Source organism: Falco punctatus (genome assembly GCF_963210335.1).
Source record: "Falco punctatus genome assembly, chromosome: 7".
Classification (NCBI taxonomy): Eukaryota; Metazoa; Chordata; class Aves; order Falconiformes; family Falconidae; genus Falco; species Falco punctatus.
In genome coordinates, this window is record NC_137587.1 from 67,104,382 (window position 1) to 67,122,277 (window position 17,896).

A 17,896-nucleotide genomic window follows, 5' to 3' on the forward strand; every position below is an offset into this window, starting at 1 on the left:
AGGGTCTGTAACAGTGATATGAGACTAACAGCCTGCCTTTGAAGACAGCGAAAAGTGCAGCAGAGCTCTCGAGGGGCTCCAGTCTGTCAGATCCCTTTTATTCCTCAGTAGCATGGCCTTGATCAACTTTCAAGATTTTTGTTTGTGAGAGGTTCTTATTTCTCCTTTGCTTTTGTGTTCCGATGTCAGGCTCAGAGGGAAGAAGAGATCAGCATTGGGATGAGGTTTTACCCACCGGCAGTGTTTATTCTGCTCCGCAAAGGACTGTTTAGCGCTCGGTGGTTTGTTTTTGGTTTTTTTTTTTTCCTTCCAGGCAGCCAGCACCCACTTCTTTGATGCAACGGTCCTGTCATTTCTAAAATGGGGGTAATTACCCTCCTCCGTTGTTTGACTTGCTTACTGGGACCTGGGCAAGGAAAATCACTGTTACTTGTGTGTAACCACCCCTGAGACGTGCGGGCTTGAAGGTACAACTGTGGTTCATTCTTAGGAGATTTCATCTAGGTTTAAGCCAAGTCTTAAGTGCAAGTGCATGCTCCTGCAGTTCAGGCACAGTGGGGGAGCTCACCCTGAGCAGCAGGTTACATTTGCCCACAACATCCTGTTTTATTCCCATTATCCACAGGCACCTGTGACATTGAGGCCAGGTGCCCCCTGTTTTGTGCTGGCCTCACCCAGACCTCTTCTCAGGGCTGGCAAGAAACCAAGCCTGAAGCCAGAATAGAGTCCAGAGCATTTTGAACACAATCCCTTTTTCATTTTGGTTCAGGCGAAACTATGGCTACAAAAGGAAATGCTATTCAGGGACACAGAGCACATCACATACATATTGATGCAGGAGCAAGATAACAGTGTTTATTGACAATCCACTATCCCAAAAGTAATTCCTCTGGCTCTTACGTCTCCTGTTTACAGGTCTGAGAAGTCTGACATTGTGCTTGTGCATCAGCCAGCTCCCAGCTCATAAATGCCAGAGCTGTTCACCAAAAGTGCTCCAAGGTTTAGCACCACAAGACTGACAAGTTTGAGATCCAGCTGCTAATCTGGCACAGACCCAAAGCCCTTGGCTCCTTGACAATGTCACTTCTTACACTACTGAAAAGCTAGGTTTGCAGATGGCCACTTCATGCACTCGGGAATTGTTATACACAAGGGCTGGAGTGTTCCCTTGGTGGGCTACCAGCTGGCCCTGGCACTGCGGGGAATGGGCAGCAGCTCTTTAAAAGGCCCCCCCAGTTTGGGGAGTACAGCCAGGGGACCTTGGCCCCAGACCTTGCTGTAGACTTTTCCTGCTTTGCACCAAAAAATCACAGTGCAATTTGCAAACACACACGAAGCAGTAATAAGTGGCTTGCACAGAAAGAAGAGTGGTAGCCATCTCCCAAACAAGTTGGAGAATCCTTCGGTAGAACCTACTTAAGAAAACAGCATTCAGCCAAGTCTTAGGACCATACCAGACACCTTTCCTCACACTCATATATAAATTACACCTAGCAGTGACTTCTGGTTGAATGCAAAAATGATTAGCAGCTGCAGTCCCAAAGCCCACAGACAGTCTGTGGGTAAATGTGGGCAAAGCTGGCCACCAACACAACAGGGACAGAAACACCATGCTACGACACCTGAGCTCTGCCATCAGTCCTGGGACAAACACAAACCAGCAACCAGAGCCAGCAAGGGGGAGCCCAGCAGCCTGCATGGCAGGAGACCCAACAGGACCAACTGCTCTGGCCACAGCAATATAATGGGCTAAGCCAGGTACTGTGCAGGGCTGGAGTCACAGCCTGCCCTGTAATTCTTCCTCCTGCACCTTTAAATTTCATTCCCTCACTGACATTTTCATCTCCCTCCTTCTCCAGGCTCCCCCACCAGACAATCTGTCTGGTGGTGTTAGCCTTGCCCCCAAAGGCACTGCCATGCAGGGTAGTAAATAAGACCTTGCTGCCTCCACACTGCCTGCCTTAAATAACAAAATGAAAGAAACCACGACCTTCAGAAAGTCTTTGCCTATGGTTTGGAAAGTGCTGCCTGCCAAACAGAGCCCAGTCATGCTGCACAGCAATGGGCCTTCCAAACACACCATAGAAGATACACAAACCGCAGACTACTTTCACCTCATGACTTTAATGTAACTTACCCCTCCAAGACAGGGGATTCACGGCTAGAAGGTGGGTTTTAGTTTTCTCCGTGAGAAGGCTGATTAGCTGTTTTTTCACACCTGGACAGCTACACAGATTAGATGCCAGACTGATCCTCACACCAGCTCCAAGTTCTTTTTCCTCTTCCCTCTCTTTAATCCCCCCTCTCTGAACACCCAGCATCCCACCACACTGTCCTCCTGCTTTCCAGCAAAGCCAATGCCCCTTGCAGGATTGCCCCATGAGATGCAGGTGGGATGATGCCCATACTTACTCGCTGCCTGAATCTTCGCCTTCCGGCTCACCACCAGCCCATAGTGGTTTTGCGCCATGCAATCGTATTCACCTTCATCCGATGACCCATCTCCTCGGACCCTCTGGAAGTGGGAGACATAAAGCGACCCATTGGCCAACACAAAGGCATTCTCGCTGTCCACGATCATGACGCCATTCTTCCGCCACGTGATGGTTATGGGCTGGATGCCCTCAACCTGGCAGTAGAGGATCAAGGGTTGCTCCTGCACAGCAATGTCATCGCTAGGCTCCACAACGAACGCCAACTCAGAGGAATGGCCAAAATCTGAAATGAAGAGAGAAGGACAGAGTCAGCAGTGAGTCTACAAGAAGCAGCAAGAGCCAGCTGCTACAGAAGCAAACAAGGGTTGATGACAACATTCTGGACAGAGTGGGCTGCAATAGGGCTACAGGTTGCAAGTGTTTTGGAGAAACATGAAACCCTTTGGCATGCTTTGCCTCCTGGGGCTTTGCTCTCAAAATCTTGGGGCACAATTTCCAAAAGCGCAACCACAGGCACAGACCTTCAAGGCTGCCTTTGGAGACTCCAGTGAAAGGGACAGGCAAGCACACAGCTTGTCAAACCCCAGCTCCACTTCACACAGCCTTCTTCATCTCCCATCACAGGGCTGCAGCAATAGGCAACACAAACTTGCACAAGCACGGAGCACCAGCCATTCCCACTCCAGGAGCAGAAGTTTACATCAGCTCAAGAAATGCACTCCTCTCCCCCACATAGCTAGGCAGAGAGAGGGCTGAGCCAGGCCCTAGACCCATTTGCAGCACAGCCGGAGGGGGTGAACAGGGGCACTGGCAGCTCCTGATTCAGACCATATTGCCACCAGCATCTTCACAACACTTCTCCCACTTGGCAGAGCAGGAGGCTGTTTGCCTCTCACACGTAACACCATGCCCTTCCATCACTTTGGTCTCTCTCACACTGTAACAGGCAAAGGATGGTGCTGCTCAGTCCTTAATGAAAAGCAACTTAAGGACCGAAATACAAATGCACCATGTTCTGGCTCAGCAATACCAAAGGTTTCTTGCAAAGCAATTATGCTAAATAATGTCCACAAGAGATAAGTTATTGCAGAATTTGTACCCACAATAGGCAAACCCTTGCTTCCCATCACACAGATACATCCTAATTTATTACTTTTGCCAACAGAATGCTTAAACACTATGTCTTTGGCATGTTATTCTTCACTTGGTCTAAGCACACCTTTTTAGGTATAATATGCCATACAGTCATGATTAGATGCTACAGAAGATGACACAAATAGAGCTATTGTTTAAAGATTGGCCCACAATACATGCTGAAATGAAAGACAAAAAGCAACCAAGAAACAGGAGTCATATAAATATCTGAAGGGTGTAAATTCAGGAATGGAAGCAAATATATATATATATATTTAAAGAACAGCAATGGAGAAGAAATTCCAGCCAAGTAGGAAAACTACAATTTTATCCAAACATAGTGAACCTTTCTAGCAGTTCTCTTGGGCAACAGCCCTCAATGGGTGGAGGTTCCAGCTGCTCAAACCTGCAATACAGCTTCTCCCCTTTTTTCATGGACTCAGGGGGACCAACGCCACAGCTGCTCACAGAATTGGGACACACATGGGCAATTTCTCTTGGCAAACACCAGCCACAGCACAGGCTTTGTAATGCTTGTTCCTAATACAGTTCCCATCAAGGACAGGATCCCACCACACTAGGCTCAAAAACAGAGCGCAGGGTAGATCATTAATGCATGATAAAAATAAAAGAGATGAGAAGAAGCAGTTATCCTAAAGCAAAAGAAGGGAAAAAAGTCTGTCTAGTCTGCTCTGCAAACCCAGTGAGATTTTTTTCTTTCTTTCTGTAAATCCCCATTGCTTTCTATGGCAACTTAAATTGGATTATGGGGGATAAACATTGAGTGCAACCTGAGCCGAGGCAGATGGACAGAGCAGACAAAGAAGGCAGGGGTAGTGCATGGCAGGTCAAAGGTACTACCGTCAAGGTATGAGTGTGTGCAAGGAATGGACAAACTCTACTTAATGATAAACACCTAAACCACACACTTTATTAACCCATTACGTCTTAAAATGTCAGGCTAGCTCCAGCCATCTCGGTGATCTATTGCTCACTGTGACTTCTTTTTTATGAGATAGCCCTGGGGTCCTCTCAGCAAGTTAGACTACAGCCAGCACAAACCCATCAATTACTTTTTTTTTTTTTTTGGTGAAAATTAAGGAATTAGATGAATGCTCTGCATTTTTCTGCAAAGTGGCCAGAGTCCCAACAGCACCTACCATGCTGGGGCCTCATTCCCTGCATGGGCGCTCCTGGGAGTTAGGTAGGATAAGGACCTTTGCATGCTGACACTGAACCAAGGGGGACTTCTGCCTCCTGAAAGATTGAACAAGATTTCAGGATTTAGCCTAACAGGCAATCAGAAAAAATCCCTAATGAAATAAATGCCCCATCTTCCCCCAGCTTCCCTGTACTCTTAGATAAAACAGCTTATTATTATATGTACCATAAAAGGAAGAATCAACATAATTACATGCCCTTCCCACAATAGCTGTCATTATAATAACCATCATTAAGGCCTGTGATTGGAGATAATCATGTTTACCTCCACAAACATTCAGTCTGCATCTGAACTCCAGGCTGCTCAAGCAGCAGAAGTGATGACACTCATAATTAGGACTGGTGCCCTCAGACACATGCTGGGGTGGGGACAGACACTGACTGGTCCTGGGGTCTCCTCAGGCTGTAGGAGAGATCAGGACTATGCCTCAAGGTGTGGCACTGTGCAATGGACAGCGTGCAACTGGTCTGTAACCTGCACAGCATCCAGAAGCATCCAAATTCCTCCTCAACAGATGCTTTTCTCATAGGATGCTTTTATGACATTGAAGAAACCCCACTGCCTCTTTCCTGGGACTTCAGGGCCAGGTGACCCACTAACACACATGGAGAAGCAGGCCCACTCCATCTGGGGAGCTGGGAGAAGGCAAGCTTTTTCACCCAGACATGGGCTTTCCATGCAAACTCAGCCAAAAGCCTCTCTTCTCCCAAGATATTTAGATGCTGAAAGACACAGAGGGGCATCTGCTGCCTTTCCGAAGTCCCTACACCTCCCCCTGACACCATGGGTATATTAGACACAATAAAATTGCCTGTCTCCATTGTTAAGTAGACAGATCCTAAACTGCCTTTAAAAAGTGAGCTTTGGTCCTAAGAGCCTCAGTATCCCACTTTGTAAAAAACAACGGCTCTGTCTTTCCAGGGATAAATGTCTGAGTCTCACAAATAGGTAAAACATTGGTGGCACAGTTGGCAAACACCATGCTGACAAGCTGACCTGTATGTGTCTGCACTACTGCAGCACTCACTGGTGGTACAGGGAAAGCTGAGCCCAGCATGTCAGCATGCAGAAAGCACCAAGCAAGTGGCCATGGGCATTCCTGCAGCCAAAGGTCACCTTGAAGCCTGCTCTGTTCCCTACAGCCCTCAGCCTCGTGGCCTAATCTGTGGGCACAGAGCGGGCTTGGCAAGAAGGACACCTCTCTCAATACTGTATTTCTACAAGACATCATGTTCCTTGGGGTTTTCTCAAAAAAGAATGGGCCCCGGGATGCCGCACTGCCCAGTGTTGCAAACCATCAGGAACAGGTATGAAAAACAAGTCCACAAACAGCCCGACCTAAGATCCACATGGCCAAAGCACAGCCGCTCCACTGAGAACTGTGCAAGGCATGGTAGAGACCAGGTGCTTTATACTTTCTCTGTCCCCTTCTAAAGAACCCCCCTTACCCATTTAGCTGTAACCATGGGATTATTTGCACTAAAAGTGGTTTTCAAGGATCAGGCTTCAAACAGGGACATTGGGATTTGGCTTTCCAAGATTGGAACTGTGGGGCTCCAAGTCTCAAAGGCAAACATTGAACACAGAGCCCTGCCTCCCCAGGATGCTCAGAATGAGCGACAAAGTGACAGGGACACTCACGGAGCAATCTCCACAGCAGGGTAAGGCTCCTGGTGTTTGTTCTACAGGTTAGCTCAGATGGGCCAGAGGGAGAGCACACACAAAGCAAGGAGATAACGGTGGAAAAGAAGGACTCAGCTCCACCGTTATAAATAACTGCTCGTAGTCAGCAGTGAGTTAGCACAGAAACGATGCTGCAAAGTTGGAAGTAAACGACACTCTGAAGACACATGGAAACAGTAAAAGTGTAATTAATTGAGAGAGACAGAGGAAATTGCTGAGGCTGTGCACGTTCACCCAGGGAGTCTGAAAGACCTGCCCTCTCCAATGGCTGGCTGCAAATCCAAACCCAGCTTGTCCCACACGTCCTGGGTACCTCCTGAAACAGACTGTGAGGCAGCATGGCTCACCCTCTGCTCGAGGCTGAAACTGTAAAACTCTGCTGAGAGCAGCTTGAATTTGTAGTTAGAGGCTGGGGTGTTACACAGGCAGCTGAACAGCCCGCTTGCCTCAACACCGGCAGGCTGCACCGGGGACCGCGCGAGGGAAAATTGCTTTGCTTTCTGCAAAAGGATGGAGGGAGGAAGCGTTATTAGCTCTGACATAAAGGCCACAAGAAAATTATTGGAGTCCTCATTCTACAAGTCTCCTTTTGAGAAACATTTACCATCTCCCTAAGCAATACAATATGTGACTATATGTGCAAATATTTAACAAAAACTACTTCCCCTATTGATCAATCAGACAGGCATACTCAAAGAAACCAATTAGCACTTGTGCTTTTGAACCAAGAGATTTATTTAGCACTGAGAGAAAGAACTTTGAATTAATGGGAAGCTTAAAAGACACTTTGAAGTACATTTAAAAAAAATAAGTTTAATTATTTTTTACTTGACACTGTGATTCATGTTCAAAGCTTCAAAAGAACTTGCTCATACCCTAGCATTGTCCTTTTCCAATTGGGAAACACGATTTTGGCTTTCCCTCCTGTCTGTACTTCTGAAAAATACAGCAACTAATCTCACCACTTTAATTAGCAGTGACATCCATCGCAAAGGACCTCAACCACATCACGGCTCATCCTCCTGGACCCACAGCCAGCAGGGCCATCCCTGCCCCGGGAGCACGCGGTCCCGACAGATGAAGCCTGTATTATTACTCCCATTCTAGACAGGGAACATTAATCAGAGAGATGAAATGACCTGCCAAGGGCCTGGTCTGAGCTTGTGGCAAGGCGAGATACTGCAGGAGCAGCCAGGTCCACCCTGATATTTCTGGTGCAGCATCATCAGGAGCACTGACAGGGAAATCAAGGCAGCCCCATCTCCCCTCTCTCTTGTCACACCAACAGCATGACACACACCTGCACACAGCCTTTCATGAACAGAAATTTGCCCTCTCCTGATATACTGTGTTTGTTCCCAGCACAACACAGCAGCGACCCACCAGTAAGCCTTACCACCAGCAAGGATAGCCCCTCTGGCCTGCTTCAATAACGCCTAAAGAAGATGTCCCTGGAGTCCCACAACTCCTGGACCAAAGGTTTTTATAGTGAGATGCAGATGAGTACTAGGACCAGAAACCTGGGTGCAGTTTGGGACAGCCCTACAAAAAATGTCTCTTTTTTTTTTTTCAGTTTTTTTTAATTTTATTTTTGTAAATCCTTCTGCAAGTGAGAGGATATGGAAGGAAGAGAGATCTAGACCTGAACAATGTTCTGCAGCAGATCATAACAGGTTTCAGGCTGATGAAATTGGTAGCCTAAAAATCCAGCTGGTGCCCCCTTAAATCTCCTTGAGGCTGACCCAGACCCTAAGGAGAAAAGCATTACACTACAGTAATGTGCAAATTGGCTCTTCAGGGCATCCAGAAAAATTTACATTTAAAGAAGAGGCAAATAGGCTGTAACAGGCCCCACATCTTGCTAACAGTAAAGTTTACTAGCTCAGAATTTTTTATTCCCTTTCCTTTCAGACAAGAGGCTATATAAAGTGATTTTTCCATCAGGGTGTATAAACCACATCCACTCGTTAAGCAATTGCAGGAGGTCTCTGTTGAGGATAACACAACCTCTCAGCCACCTGATGCAAAGCCCAGAAATACCCAGCATTGCTGCCTCAGTGGGAACATAGATTTTAGCCAAGGAAGGCAAACACAGCCCAAAAAGCCAGAAAAGTTGCCCAAAATAATTTTCAGACATTTGAGACTAGACTGGGCAAATCCCAGGAGCTCACTTGTTGAACACAGCGTGGAAGCTGGAAGTGTTCATAGCACAACAAAGACCCTTTCCAGGACAAGCTCTGAGTCCTCATAGGCTCCCCCATCTCTACAGAAGGCAGGCTAAAACCTGTTGGTATAGCTAGAAAGGGCAAAGACCTTTTCTGAGTTAACTGCCCACAGTAGCTCCGTCTACAACTAGGCATACTGAGAACATGGCAGCAAGCTGAGCGTAGGATGTGTTGTTATTTGCATTCCCCACGTGTTTCGTGGTCCTGACCAGATCACAGTCTCACCGCAGAGGGCATCAGCAATACAAATATGGAGCAGGAAACAACCACGCATGAGAGGACAGCAAAGGCAGCAGCCAAGATGGGAAATGCTATGCCCAGAGCTGGGGTCCCTCCAGGCTTCAGGCCCCAAGGCTACTCTAATGCCGAACAGGGGAGTAGCCAGTTTCAGCCCCCAACCCTGCAAGAAAGCATCGGGGAGGTGGCTGTCCCCATGGCCAGTCCTTTGCACAGACCTGGCAGGGAACAGACTGGCCATGCAGTAGATGATGGTGCCTGTGGATACTAGATAGAGCAGCTGGGAGGAGCGTGACAGTACGAAGCTGCCAAGAGAGCCATGGGCACCCTGGCATCACAGTGCCAAAAACCACCAGCCAGCACAGCCCCAGCACTCAGCCCTTGAAATTCAGCTTGAGTATCGGCAGGCACAACTGGATGGCAAGCAAGGAAAGGCAAGACAAGGTCCTTCTGGAGGAAGAGAAGTTTCTGTGCACACTAAACCTGTTGAAATTCTTAACCACATCCAGGGGATTCAAAGGAAACACAGCACTCTCTCCACCCTGCCATCCCCTCTGCCTTATCACCTCCCACCCTGAAATTCAGGATGGAGGAAAGCATCGCCTTGCTCCTCTCAAGGAGCTGAGCACTGCACCGATCCTGCTCGCTCCAAAACCAGAGCCATTTTAACGAAACACTAGCTCTTCTCTCCCTTTTCACATACTCTCAGGTTTCAGCAGCAAAGATCCTTTTGCAAAAGCATCTTTACAAGTCAGCAGAATCATCCATCACAACCCGAATTCTCCTGACTTGCCATTAGCTTCATCAACACAATCACACAAGAAAACCAACACCCCCCCCCCACCCCCACCCCCCCAAAAAAAGGCAGCAAATCCTTGACTCTGCTCTGAAACTCTGGTTTTAAATTACCAACGCGGGAGTGGGGCTGGGTTGTTAAGTGACTGGGCTCCTCTTGAGTGGAGGGTGCGATACAACAGTGACATTTGATATAATAGCAAGGCCAGATCACTATGCTGTGTGCTTTTCTCAGTACACTCGCCTATTTGCCTCTCTCTTCTCTTAAAGTGCAATTATTGACATGTTTGCCTCCTTAACCATCAGTTTTATATGCTTGCCAATGACTCCTGAACATGTGTAAACAATTATTTTTATTTTCTTGCAAAACCAAAATGTTAGATATTCTTTTGGATAAACGGACTTGGGTAGATTTTCATGAGCCCTGCTACATAATTTATTAGTTTCTAAACTCTGTAAAACTAAAAGCTCCAGTAAAGTTTAAATAAGTTGTGATTTCAAAGTAATTTTGAATGGACTATTCCTGTTCCTGCCCAACGATATTCGGTTGATTTAAATGGGAATTCTTAATCTGCAGAGGGGGGCTCCTGCATTGTTTTGTTAGATCAAATAAAAGGACAATATCCAGGGTCAGAAGCCCAGGAGCACAAAGCATGAAATACCAAGGTGGGGGGGTGGGGAGGGAGCACAGAAAAAAAGCATCTTCTGTCCCAGATCTATTGCAAGCTACAAAACGAAGCACATGGTCTGCTCAAATGCTCACTGCTTGCCAGGGGGGAAAGCTGGGCGCTGGCAGCAGCTCTGCATGAGCTCCACTGCACTCTGCACCCCATGCTGCAGCCCCATGCCAGGGTCCCATCCTGCTCCTGCCGGAGCCAGCACTGGGTCCTAATGCTGCGGCGAGATGAGCAAGCCAGGTCCAGCCACCCCAGCGTGGTGGAGAAAGATATTTCAAGGCAGTGGGATGGGAAGGTGTGGGGGGAGCAGCATCCCAGGAGTTTGTGAAGCAAGGGGCTGGTACTGCATGAGGTTGCTGCTTGGCACTTCACATGCTGTGACACGGGAGTGTCCAGAAACACGGAAATCAGAGAAGGAAAAGTTCAGGCAGGGAGAGAGGCTTTCTCCATTGCACATATAAAATAAGAGCAGTTTCGCAGTGCTCTGCCAGCAGTACTGCTCCTGAGCCACTCCACACCGGCCCATGCCAGGCTGATAGCACCAGGGTACATGGGTCAAAATTGGGACTGAGCAGGAAGGAAAGGAGTGGGGAACCAGCCCTATTTGCCACTCTCTTGGCTAGCTTTTATATACTTCCAACGAGAAGTTTAGTTTTGGCACCATGATGGCCCCAGCAGACGTTTGAGGGCCAAGGGCATGGGTGGTACACACTCACACCCCTGCGTGAACTTCGCACCCAGCATGGGTCCCAAACGCAATGCACAAGTATATGGTTGTGAGACTACTGTCCCACTTCATGGGCTGCCTGCTATGTCTACCACATGGGAAAACCACGTCCCAGGATTCTCCTGTTGAACCTCCTGGGAGAGACGAAGCCCAAACATGGGCTTGAATTTCATATAGCATCTCTGAGCGTTACTGGGGAAATGATACCTGATACTCTCTATGTATATTAAGAAAAAAGACAGGGTATTACACCAATTTAGGAGAAAGTGATCTCTTTTTTTTTTTTCTATAAAAAACAACAAAGCCACACTGAGTAGGAATTAGTGAAAGCTTATAGCTTCAATAATTTAGAAGTTAAGCCTACTTAAATATAAATGACGATGTTTAATTCCAAGGCTGTTACTGAGCAGAGCCGGGGAGCCTCTCCTATCCTATGCCTGCCTTTGAATGCCGGGCTCAGCAATAACAGACAAAAGCTGTCCACCACCCAGAACAAAGAGCTCCAGGAAATTAAAAAAAAAAAAAAAAAAAAAAAAAAAGAAAGAAAATACTGTCTCACTACTGAGCCCACTCCAGCCCACTGACCAGCGGCTCCCAACGCATGGTTCCCCGTCACCAGGCCAGCATTTTGGGGAGTTTGAAAATCACAGAGGTGGGAGCAGAGCATCCCGTCCCGCACAGCGCAGCACCACTCCCAACACAGCATCCGTCCCCACAGCGAGGCTTTCTGCTCCAGCACTGATTGACGCCAACACAGGAAAGTTCATTAAATTCAGTAGAGCACAGAACCATGTTACCTCACTGTTAACCATATCTAGAGTGTAGAAACACGGGGGGTGGGGGGGGTGGGGGGGGGGGGGGAGGTGGGGCGAGGAACTCTCAGAACAGGAAAACTTTTAAAGTGCAACCAAGCACTCTTTAGTGGGGCCAGCAAAACACACCCCAAAGTCAGGAGCCACTGACCTGCCAAGTCGCAGCATACACAAACACACAGGGCAATATGGACAGCAGCAGGCAACAAACTAGACACAAATTCAACTTACTGAAGTTTTGATTTCAAAACTTCTTTTCTTTTCCTCTCCTCAAAAATAAGTATTTTCAACCATCCTCATGGCACTGCACACAGGAATCCCAACAGATTAATGAGACCTGCTTCATTAGATCCACTTTGCAGATAATTTGTATTTTCTGCAAGTTACACTGGCTTCTCCTCTCCACCGCGGCTGCTACGAACCACGTGGCGAGATTTATTATGGGAATAGCCTACAGTCTGGTTTCCTAAACACCCCGACAGCTAATCTCTGATTAATCTTACACATGCTTTTTTTCCCTCAGACCATGCTGGGTTGCTTGCACATTTGTTAAACAATTCCTACTTTTCATTATCTTTAAGGCTGCTGAGTGAAGTGAGGGCAGGATGCACATGGGTATTTCACTGCAGAACAGCATCTTTCTCAGATTAGATTCAAGCTTAAGCAGCACCACCAGTAGAAGGAAAACGCTGCAATTTATCAGCAGGGCATGTGCACAGTAGGTCCGAGGAAAAACCCCTTTGATGTTTTTGTAGTTCGGCCCTGGTCCGGTGGGTGGTGTTACCGGTTGTGGCTGTGCGAACCGAGCCAGGCATTACAGGAGAGCACAATACTTGCAGGTTTCAAGTAGCTCGCTGTCATCCCTGCAACTTGCAGCCCAACATCTCTTTTCTGTAGCTAGCGCCTTCGCTGACACCACGGCGCGTCCGCCCGGGCGCCGTCTCCCGCTCACATCGGGGGTGATGACTTTGGGTCTGCTCTCTGGACACGGACACCCAACCACGCCGCTGCCACAGCAGCCACCCTGTCCCTCCCCAGTGCCAGCTGTGGGAGCCAAGGCCCCACAAACACCAACTCCCCCACGCAAGTGGGGTTTCCAACTGAAAACACAGCTTTGGGGGGGACACTTCGGGCTATCTGCCGATTAAGGTGTCAAGAGGGGCTGATGTAGACAGAAGCCTGCAGCCAAAAGCCATGACCGCAGCGCACCTTCCCGACGGGACGAGCCCCCGCTCCCGCAGAGCGATGCTAACGCGGCAGGCGACACGAACGGCCGCGGCCGCGCACCCCTCCGCTGCCCTGGCGGACACACGCGTGGCGGACCCGCGCTCGGTCCCTCCACCCTCCCCCCCCCCCCCCCCCCCGCCTCCCCGGAGCTGCTCGGCCCCGTTCAGCCTCCACGGCGTCCCGATGCTACGGGGACGGGCTGAACGGGAGGCTGGGAGGGACCGGGGAGTCATACGGGGTTGGGACCGACTGCGGACAAGCAAGGGGGACGGGGACCCGCCGCGGGGCTGGGGAGGGACGCGGGGGACCGGGTGCCGAGGGGACGCGAAGTGCGGGAAGGACCGCGGACGGGACCGACAGACCGCGGGCGGCGGGAGCAGCGCCGGTGCCGGGCGCGGCGACGGCGGGTCCTTCCCCCTGCCCTCTCCCCGAGCCCAGCCCGGCTCTTACCTCCGCGGCAGCCGAGCAGCAGCAGCCCCAGCAGGCAGGCGGGCAGCGCGGAGCCCGGCGGAGCCATAGCATCCCGGGCGGGCGGGCTCGCCTCCCTGCGCCCCACGGGGAGGGAGCAGCCCGCGCAGGAGGGAGGGAAGGAGGGAGGCGAAGCGAGAACCACCCCCAGTTGCGAGGAGCGAGGGTGGGGGGGAGAAAGGAAAAAAAGGCAAGGAGGGGGGGAAGGCAAAAAGCGGATTTCAGCGCTGCTCCCCTCCGCGCGAGCACGCCGCCGCGCCGGGCGGGCGGGGGGGCGGCGCTGAGGGAGCGGGGCCGCTGGCGGGCGGGGGCGGGCGGGCAGCGCCTTGCGCCATCTTGCGCATCCGCCAGGGCGCCGGCAGCGCCGCGCCGGGTCCGGCCGGGCTGCGGGGCAGGGGGGGCAGCGAGAGGGAGGCGGTCCCTGTGCGGGGCCGCTCAGCGCCCGCCGCGCCCGCACCCGCGGGGACGGTGCGCCGGTCCTTGCCGGGTCTCCCCTCAGCGGAGCCCTGTCGCCAGAGCCCCCTCACGGGTGTCCCCTCGGTGGGCTCCACCACGGGGCTTCCCCTCAGCAGTCTCCCCTCCCTGGGGCAGCCTCATGGGTCTCCCCTCAGCAGAGCCCTCACGCTGGTCTCCCCCCTCACCAAGCTCCCTTCATAGGGCTCCTCTCACTGGGGCTACCTCATGGGGCGTCCCCTCACCAGCACCTGCTTGCCAGTCTCCCCTCACTGGGGCAGCCGCATAGGTCTCCCTTCAGCGGAGCCCTCTCACCAGAGTCCCCTCACGGGAGCTACCTCACCAATCTCCCCTTGCTGGGGCAACCTCACAGGTCTCCCCTCAGTGGGGCCCTCTCACCAAAGCCCCTTCACAGGGCTCCTCTCACTGGGGCTACCCCATGGGGTTTCCCCTCACCAGTACCTGCTCACCAGTCTCCCCTCACAGATCTCTCCTCACCAAGCTCCCATCACAGGTCTCCCCTCAGTACGCTCCCTTCATGGGGCTCTTCTCAACAGGGCTACTTCAAGGGGCTTCCCCTCCCTGGGGCAGCCTCATGGGTCTCCCCTCAGCAGAGCCCTCTCACCAGAGACCCCTCATGGTTCTCCCTTCACGAGGCTCCCTTCATGGGGCGCATCTCGCTGTGGCTTCCCCTCGTCGGGGCCGCTTCACAGAGCTGCCATCGCGGGGCTGCCATCGCGGGGCTCCCTTCGCGGGGCTGCCTTCGCGGGACTCCCTTCACGGGGCTGCCATCGCGGGGCTGCCATCGCGGGGCTCCCTTCGCGGGGCTGCCTTCGCGGGACTCCCTTCACGGGGCTGCCATCGCGGGGCTGCCATCGCGGGGCTCCCTTCGCGGGGCTGCCTTCGCGGGACTCCCTTCACGGGGCTCCCTTCGCGGGGCTGCCATCGCGGGGCTGCCATCGCGGGGCTCCCTTCGCGGGACTCCCTTCACGGGGCTGCCATCGCGGGGCTGCCATCGCGGGGCTCCCTTCGCGGGGCTCCCTTCGCGGGGCTGCCATCGCGGGGCTGCCATCGCGGGGCTCCCTTCGCGGGGCTGCCATCGCGGGACTCCCTTCACGGGGCTGCCATCGCGGGGCTGCCATCGCGGGGCTCCCTTCGCGGGGCTGCCATCGCGGGGCTGCCATCGCGGGGCTCCCTTCGCGGGGCTGCCATCGCGGGGCTGCCATCGCGGGGCTCCCTTCGCGGGACTCCCTTCACGGGGCTGCCATCGCGGGGCTCCCTTCGCGGGACTCCCTTCACGGGGCTGCCATCGCGGGGCTGCCATCGCGGGGCTCCCTTCGCGGGGCTGCCATCGCGGGACTCCCTTCACGGGGCTGCCATCGCGGGGCTGCCATCGCGGGACTCCCTTCACGGGGCTGCCATCGCGGGGCTGCCATCGCGGGGCTCCCTTCGCGGGGCTGCCATCGCGGGGCTGCCATCGCGGGGCTCCCTTCGCGGGACTCCCTTCACGGGGCTGCCATCGCGGGGCTGCCATCGCGGGGCTCCCTTCGCGGGGCTCCCTTCGCGGGGCTGCCATCGCGGGGCTGCCATCGCGGGGCTCCCTTCGCGGGGCTCCCTTCGCGGGGCTGCCATCGCGGGGCTCGTCCTACCTGGGCTGCCTCGCGGCGAGTCCCCTCACCAGTGCCGGCTCAGCAGCGCCCCCTCACGGGAGCCCCCTCACAGGTCTGCGCTCACGGGGGCAGCCCCTTGGGTCTCCCCTCAGGGGAGCCCTCTCACCAGGTTCTCTCCAAAGGGCCCCTTCATGGGACTCCTCTCACCAGCCTCCCCTCACCAAGGCAGCCTCCTGAGTCTCCCCTCAGTGGAGGCCTCTCACCAGAGCCCCCTCACAGGTCTCCACTCACCAAGCCGCCTTCACAGGCCTCCTCTCACTGGGGCTACCTCACAGGGCTCACCATCGCCTGCTCGGCAGCCTCACGGGTCTCCCCTCCCCGCAGCCCCCTCACAGCTCTCCCCTCACTGGGGCCCAGCCACGGCCTCCCTCAGACCCAGCGCTGTTGGCCCCAGAGCAGGAAAGCCCTCCATGCCCGGTCCTGGCCGGCCCCGCCATGCCCAGGGGATGGTAGCCAGCACCAACACTTCCTTCCCGAGCACAGGAAGCAGTTTCCTTGCTCTTTACCCAAGAATTTCTGTCCCATCTGCCACTGCTCAAAGCAACCCGGTCTCAGCAACGGCATCTGGTTCTGCTGCAGTGGGCAAAGGTGGGGTCCCATCCCCAAGCCAGGGAGTTGCCTCTTATCTGCCCTTAGGGATGGGACCCAAAAATCTGGCATTAAAACAAGGGAAAACACTGATGAGACAGCACGACTTCCAACTGGTTCCACCAAGCGTTTCACTTTTGAGCTCTGTTTTGAGGAACAAGCCCACCCACCGCAGCGGGCAGTGCCTGGAGCTGAGCAGCGTCCCCAGGAAGCAGGGCGGCAGGATCGCAGAGCCGGGGCCACGAGGCATCCTGGGGACAGGAACGAGGAAGAGGATGGCTTGTTCCACCTCAGCGCTCCTAATTTTACATGCTATCATAAGGTGACTTACCTGGGTCAGTCACGCAAATGTTGGATCAACCAGCTCACCCCTGGAAAGGCCCCAGTGAGGAAGGACCCAGTAAAAGGCGAGTCTGCTCCTAAATCCTGCCACAGCCCTCAAGTTAATTTGTCCGCCCTCCTGGCATGAAATGAGGATAATGTGTCCCTACACGGCTCTCAGCCCTATTGCCTACATGTTATTTTGCTGCCTTCCAACTGATCCTGCCCGGTCCCTTGGCCCATGTTCTCTGCAAACACCACCCCTATTATCACCACCAGCAGCAAAAGTCATCTCTGCAGGGACAGCTCAGTATCTTTTGTGGTGTTTGCTTGGCCAAAAAAAAAAAAACCAACTAAAAAGAAATGGAAATGGATTTTAACTGATTTCTTTTTTCAGAATAAAAACAGAGCTTGATGGACCGGGTTACTAAACACTGTAACTGTGCCCAGAAATCCGGTGAAAAACCTTTTGTAAAGATGAGCAGTGCATGGCTCCCCTGGATGGTGCACCCTGAGCATGCTAGTTAGCCAACGAGTAAAGAAGACGTCACTACATCTGCTCCACATTAAAGCTTCCCCCATTCAGCGGAGGGCTGAGCTGCATGAGGTTGCTTTCAGCTGGGGAAGAATTTGCTCTGGCTCCATCAGCCTTTTGGTAACATCTGAATTTTTGTGCTGTCCCTGACCTTCTGGCACCAACCCTGCTCCTGTTCCCCAGCCGTCTCCCTGGCTCCTACCATGGGGCCCCCCCAGCACTTCTGTAACACTTGCAGTCATCATGGGCTTGTGGCAGCTCCTGGGGTGCTGCCAGCACCAAGGACGGCTTGTGGGAAAGGGGAGGAATGAAGTGCCATGTGTTTTACAGGGTTTGTTTCCCTCAGAAAACACAGATTTTGGGTGCTTTTGCTCCCGTGTGCAGTGGCAGGACTCAGGAGCTAAGGGAGGTACTTCCATGTTTAGGGCATCACCAAGTTCAGCCCTGCTACTTGCAAATTACACTGGTGACATAGCTGGTGTCACATTCAAAAGTTGCAAGTGTGGGCAGTCCTGCCAAAAAACAGGACTCATATGAAAAGCCATGAGATTTTTAAAGAAAACGGCAGGTTTTGGGCATTAAGGCCACCTGAGAACAGGAATCCAGAGCACTCATGTTTTTATGTGCTCCTCTGTAACCATGAGGGCTTAAAAAAGTTGCTTTGTACTGGAGGCAGGAATCTGCTTA

At 52.5% G+C, this 17,896-nt stretch overlaps 1 protein-coding gene across 1 annotated transcript in view; it reads right to left on the minus strand.

Moving 5' to 3' along the window:
• The window catches only part of IGDCC3 (immunoglobulin superfamily DCC subclass member 3), a 112,651-nt gene extending 96,847 nt beyond the window's left edge, over positions 1 to 15,804 (minus strand). The window contains exons 1-3 of the mRNA XM_080396891.1: positions 15,725 to 15,804; positions 13,625 to 14,800; positions 2,413 to 2,718 (exon numbers count right to left, since the gene is read on the minus strand). Of these exons, the coding sequence (XP_080253017.1) occupies positions 2,413 to 2,718; positions 13,625 to 13,691 (373 nt within the window). The 5' untranslated portion in view covers positions 13,692 to 14,800; positions 15,725 to 15,804. The remainder of the gene's footprint in view (positions 1 to 2,412; positions 2,719 to 13,624; positions 14,801 to 15,724) is intronic.
• Positions 15,805 to 17,896: the final 2,092 nt, after the last annotated feature.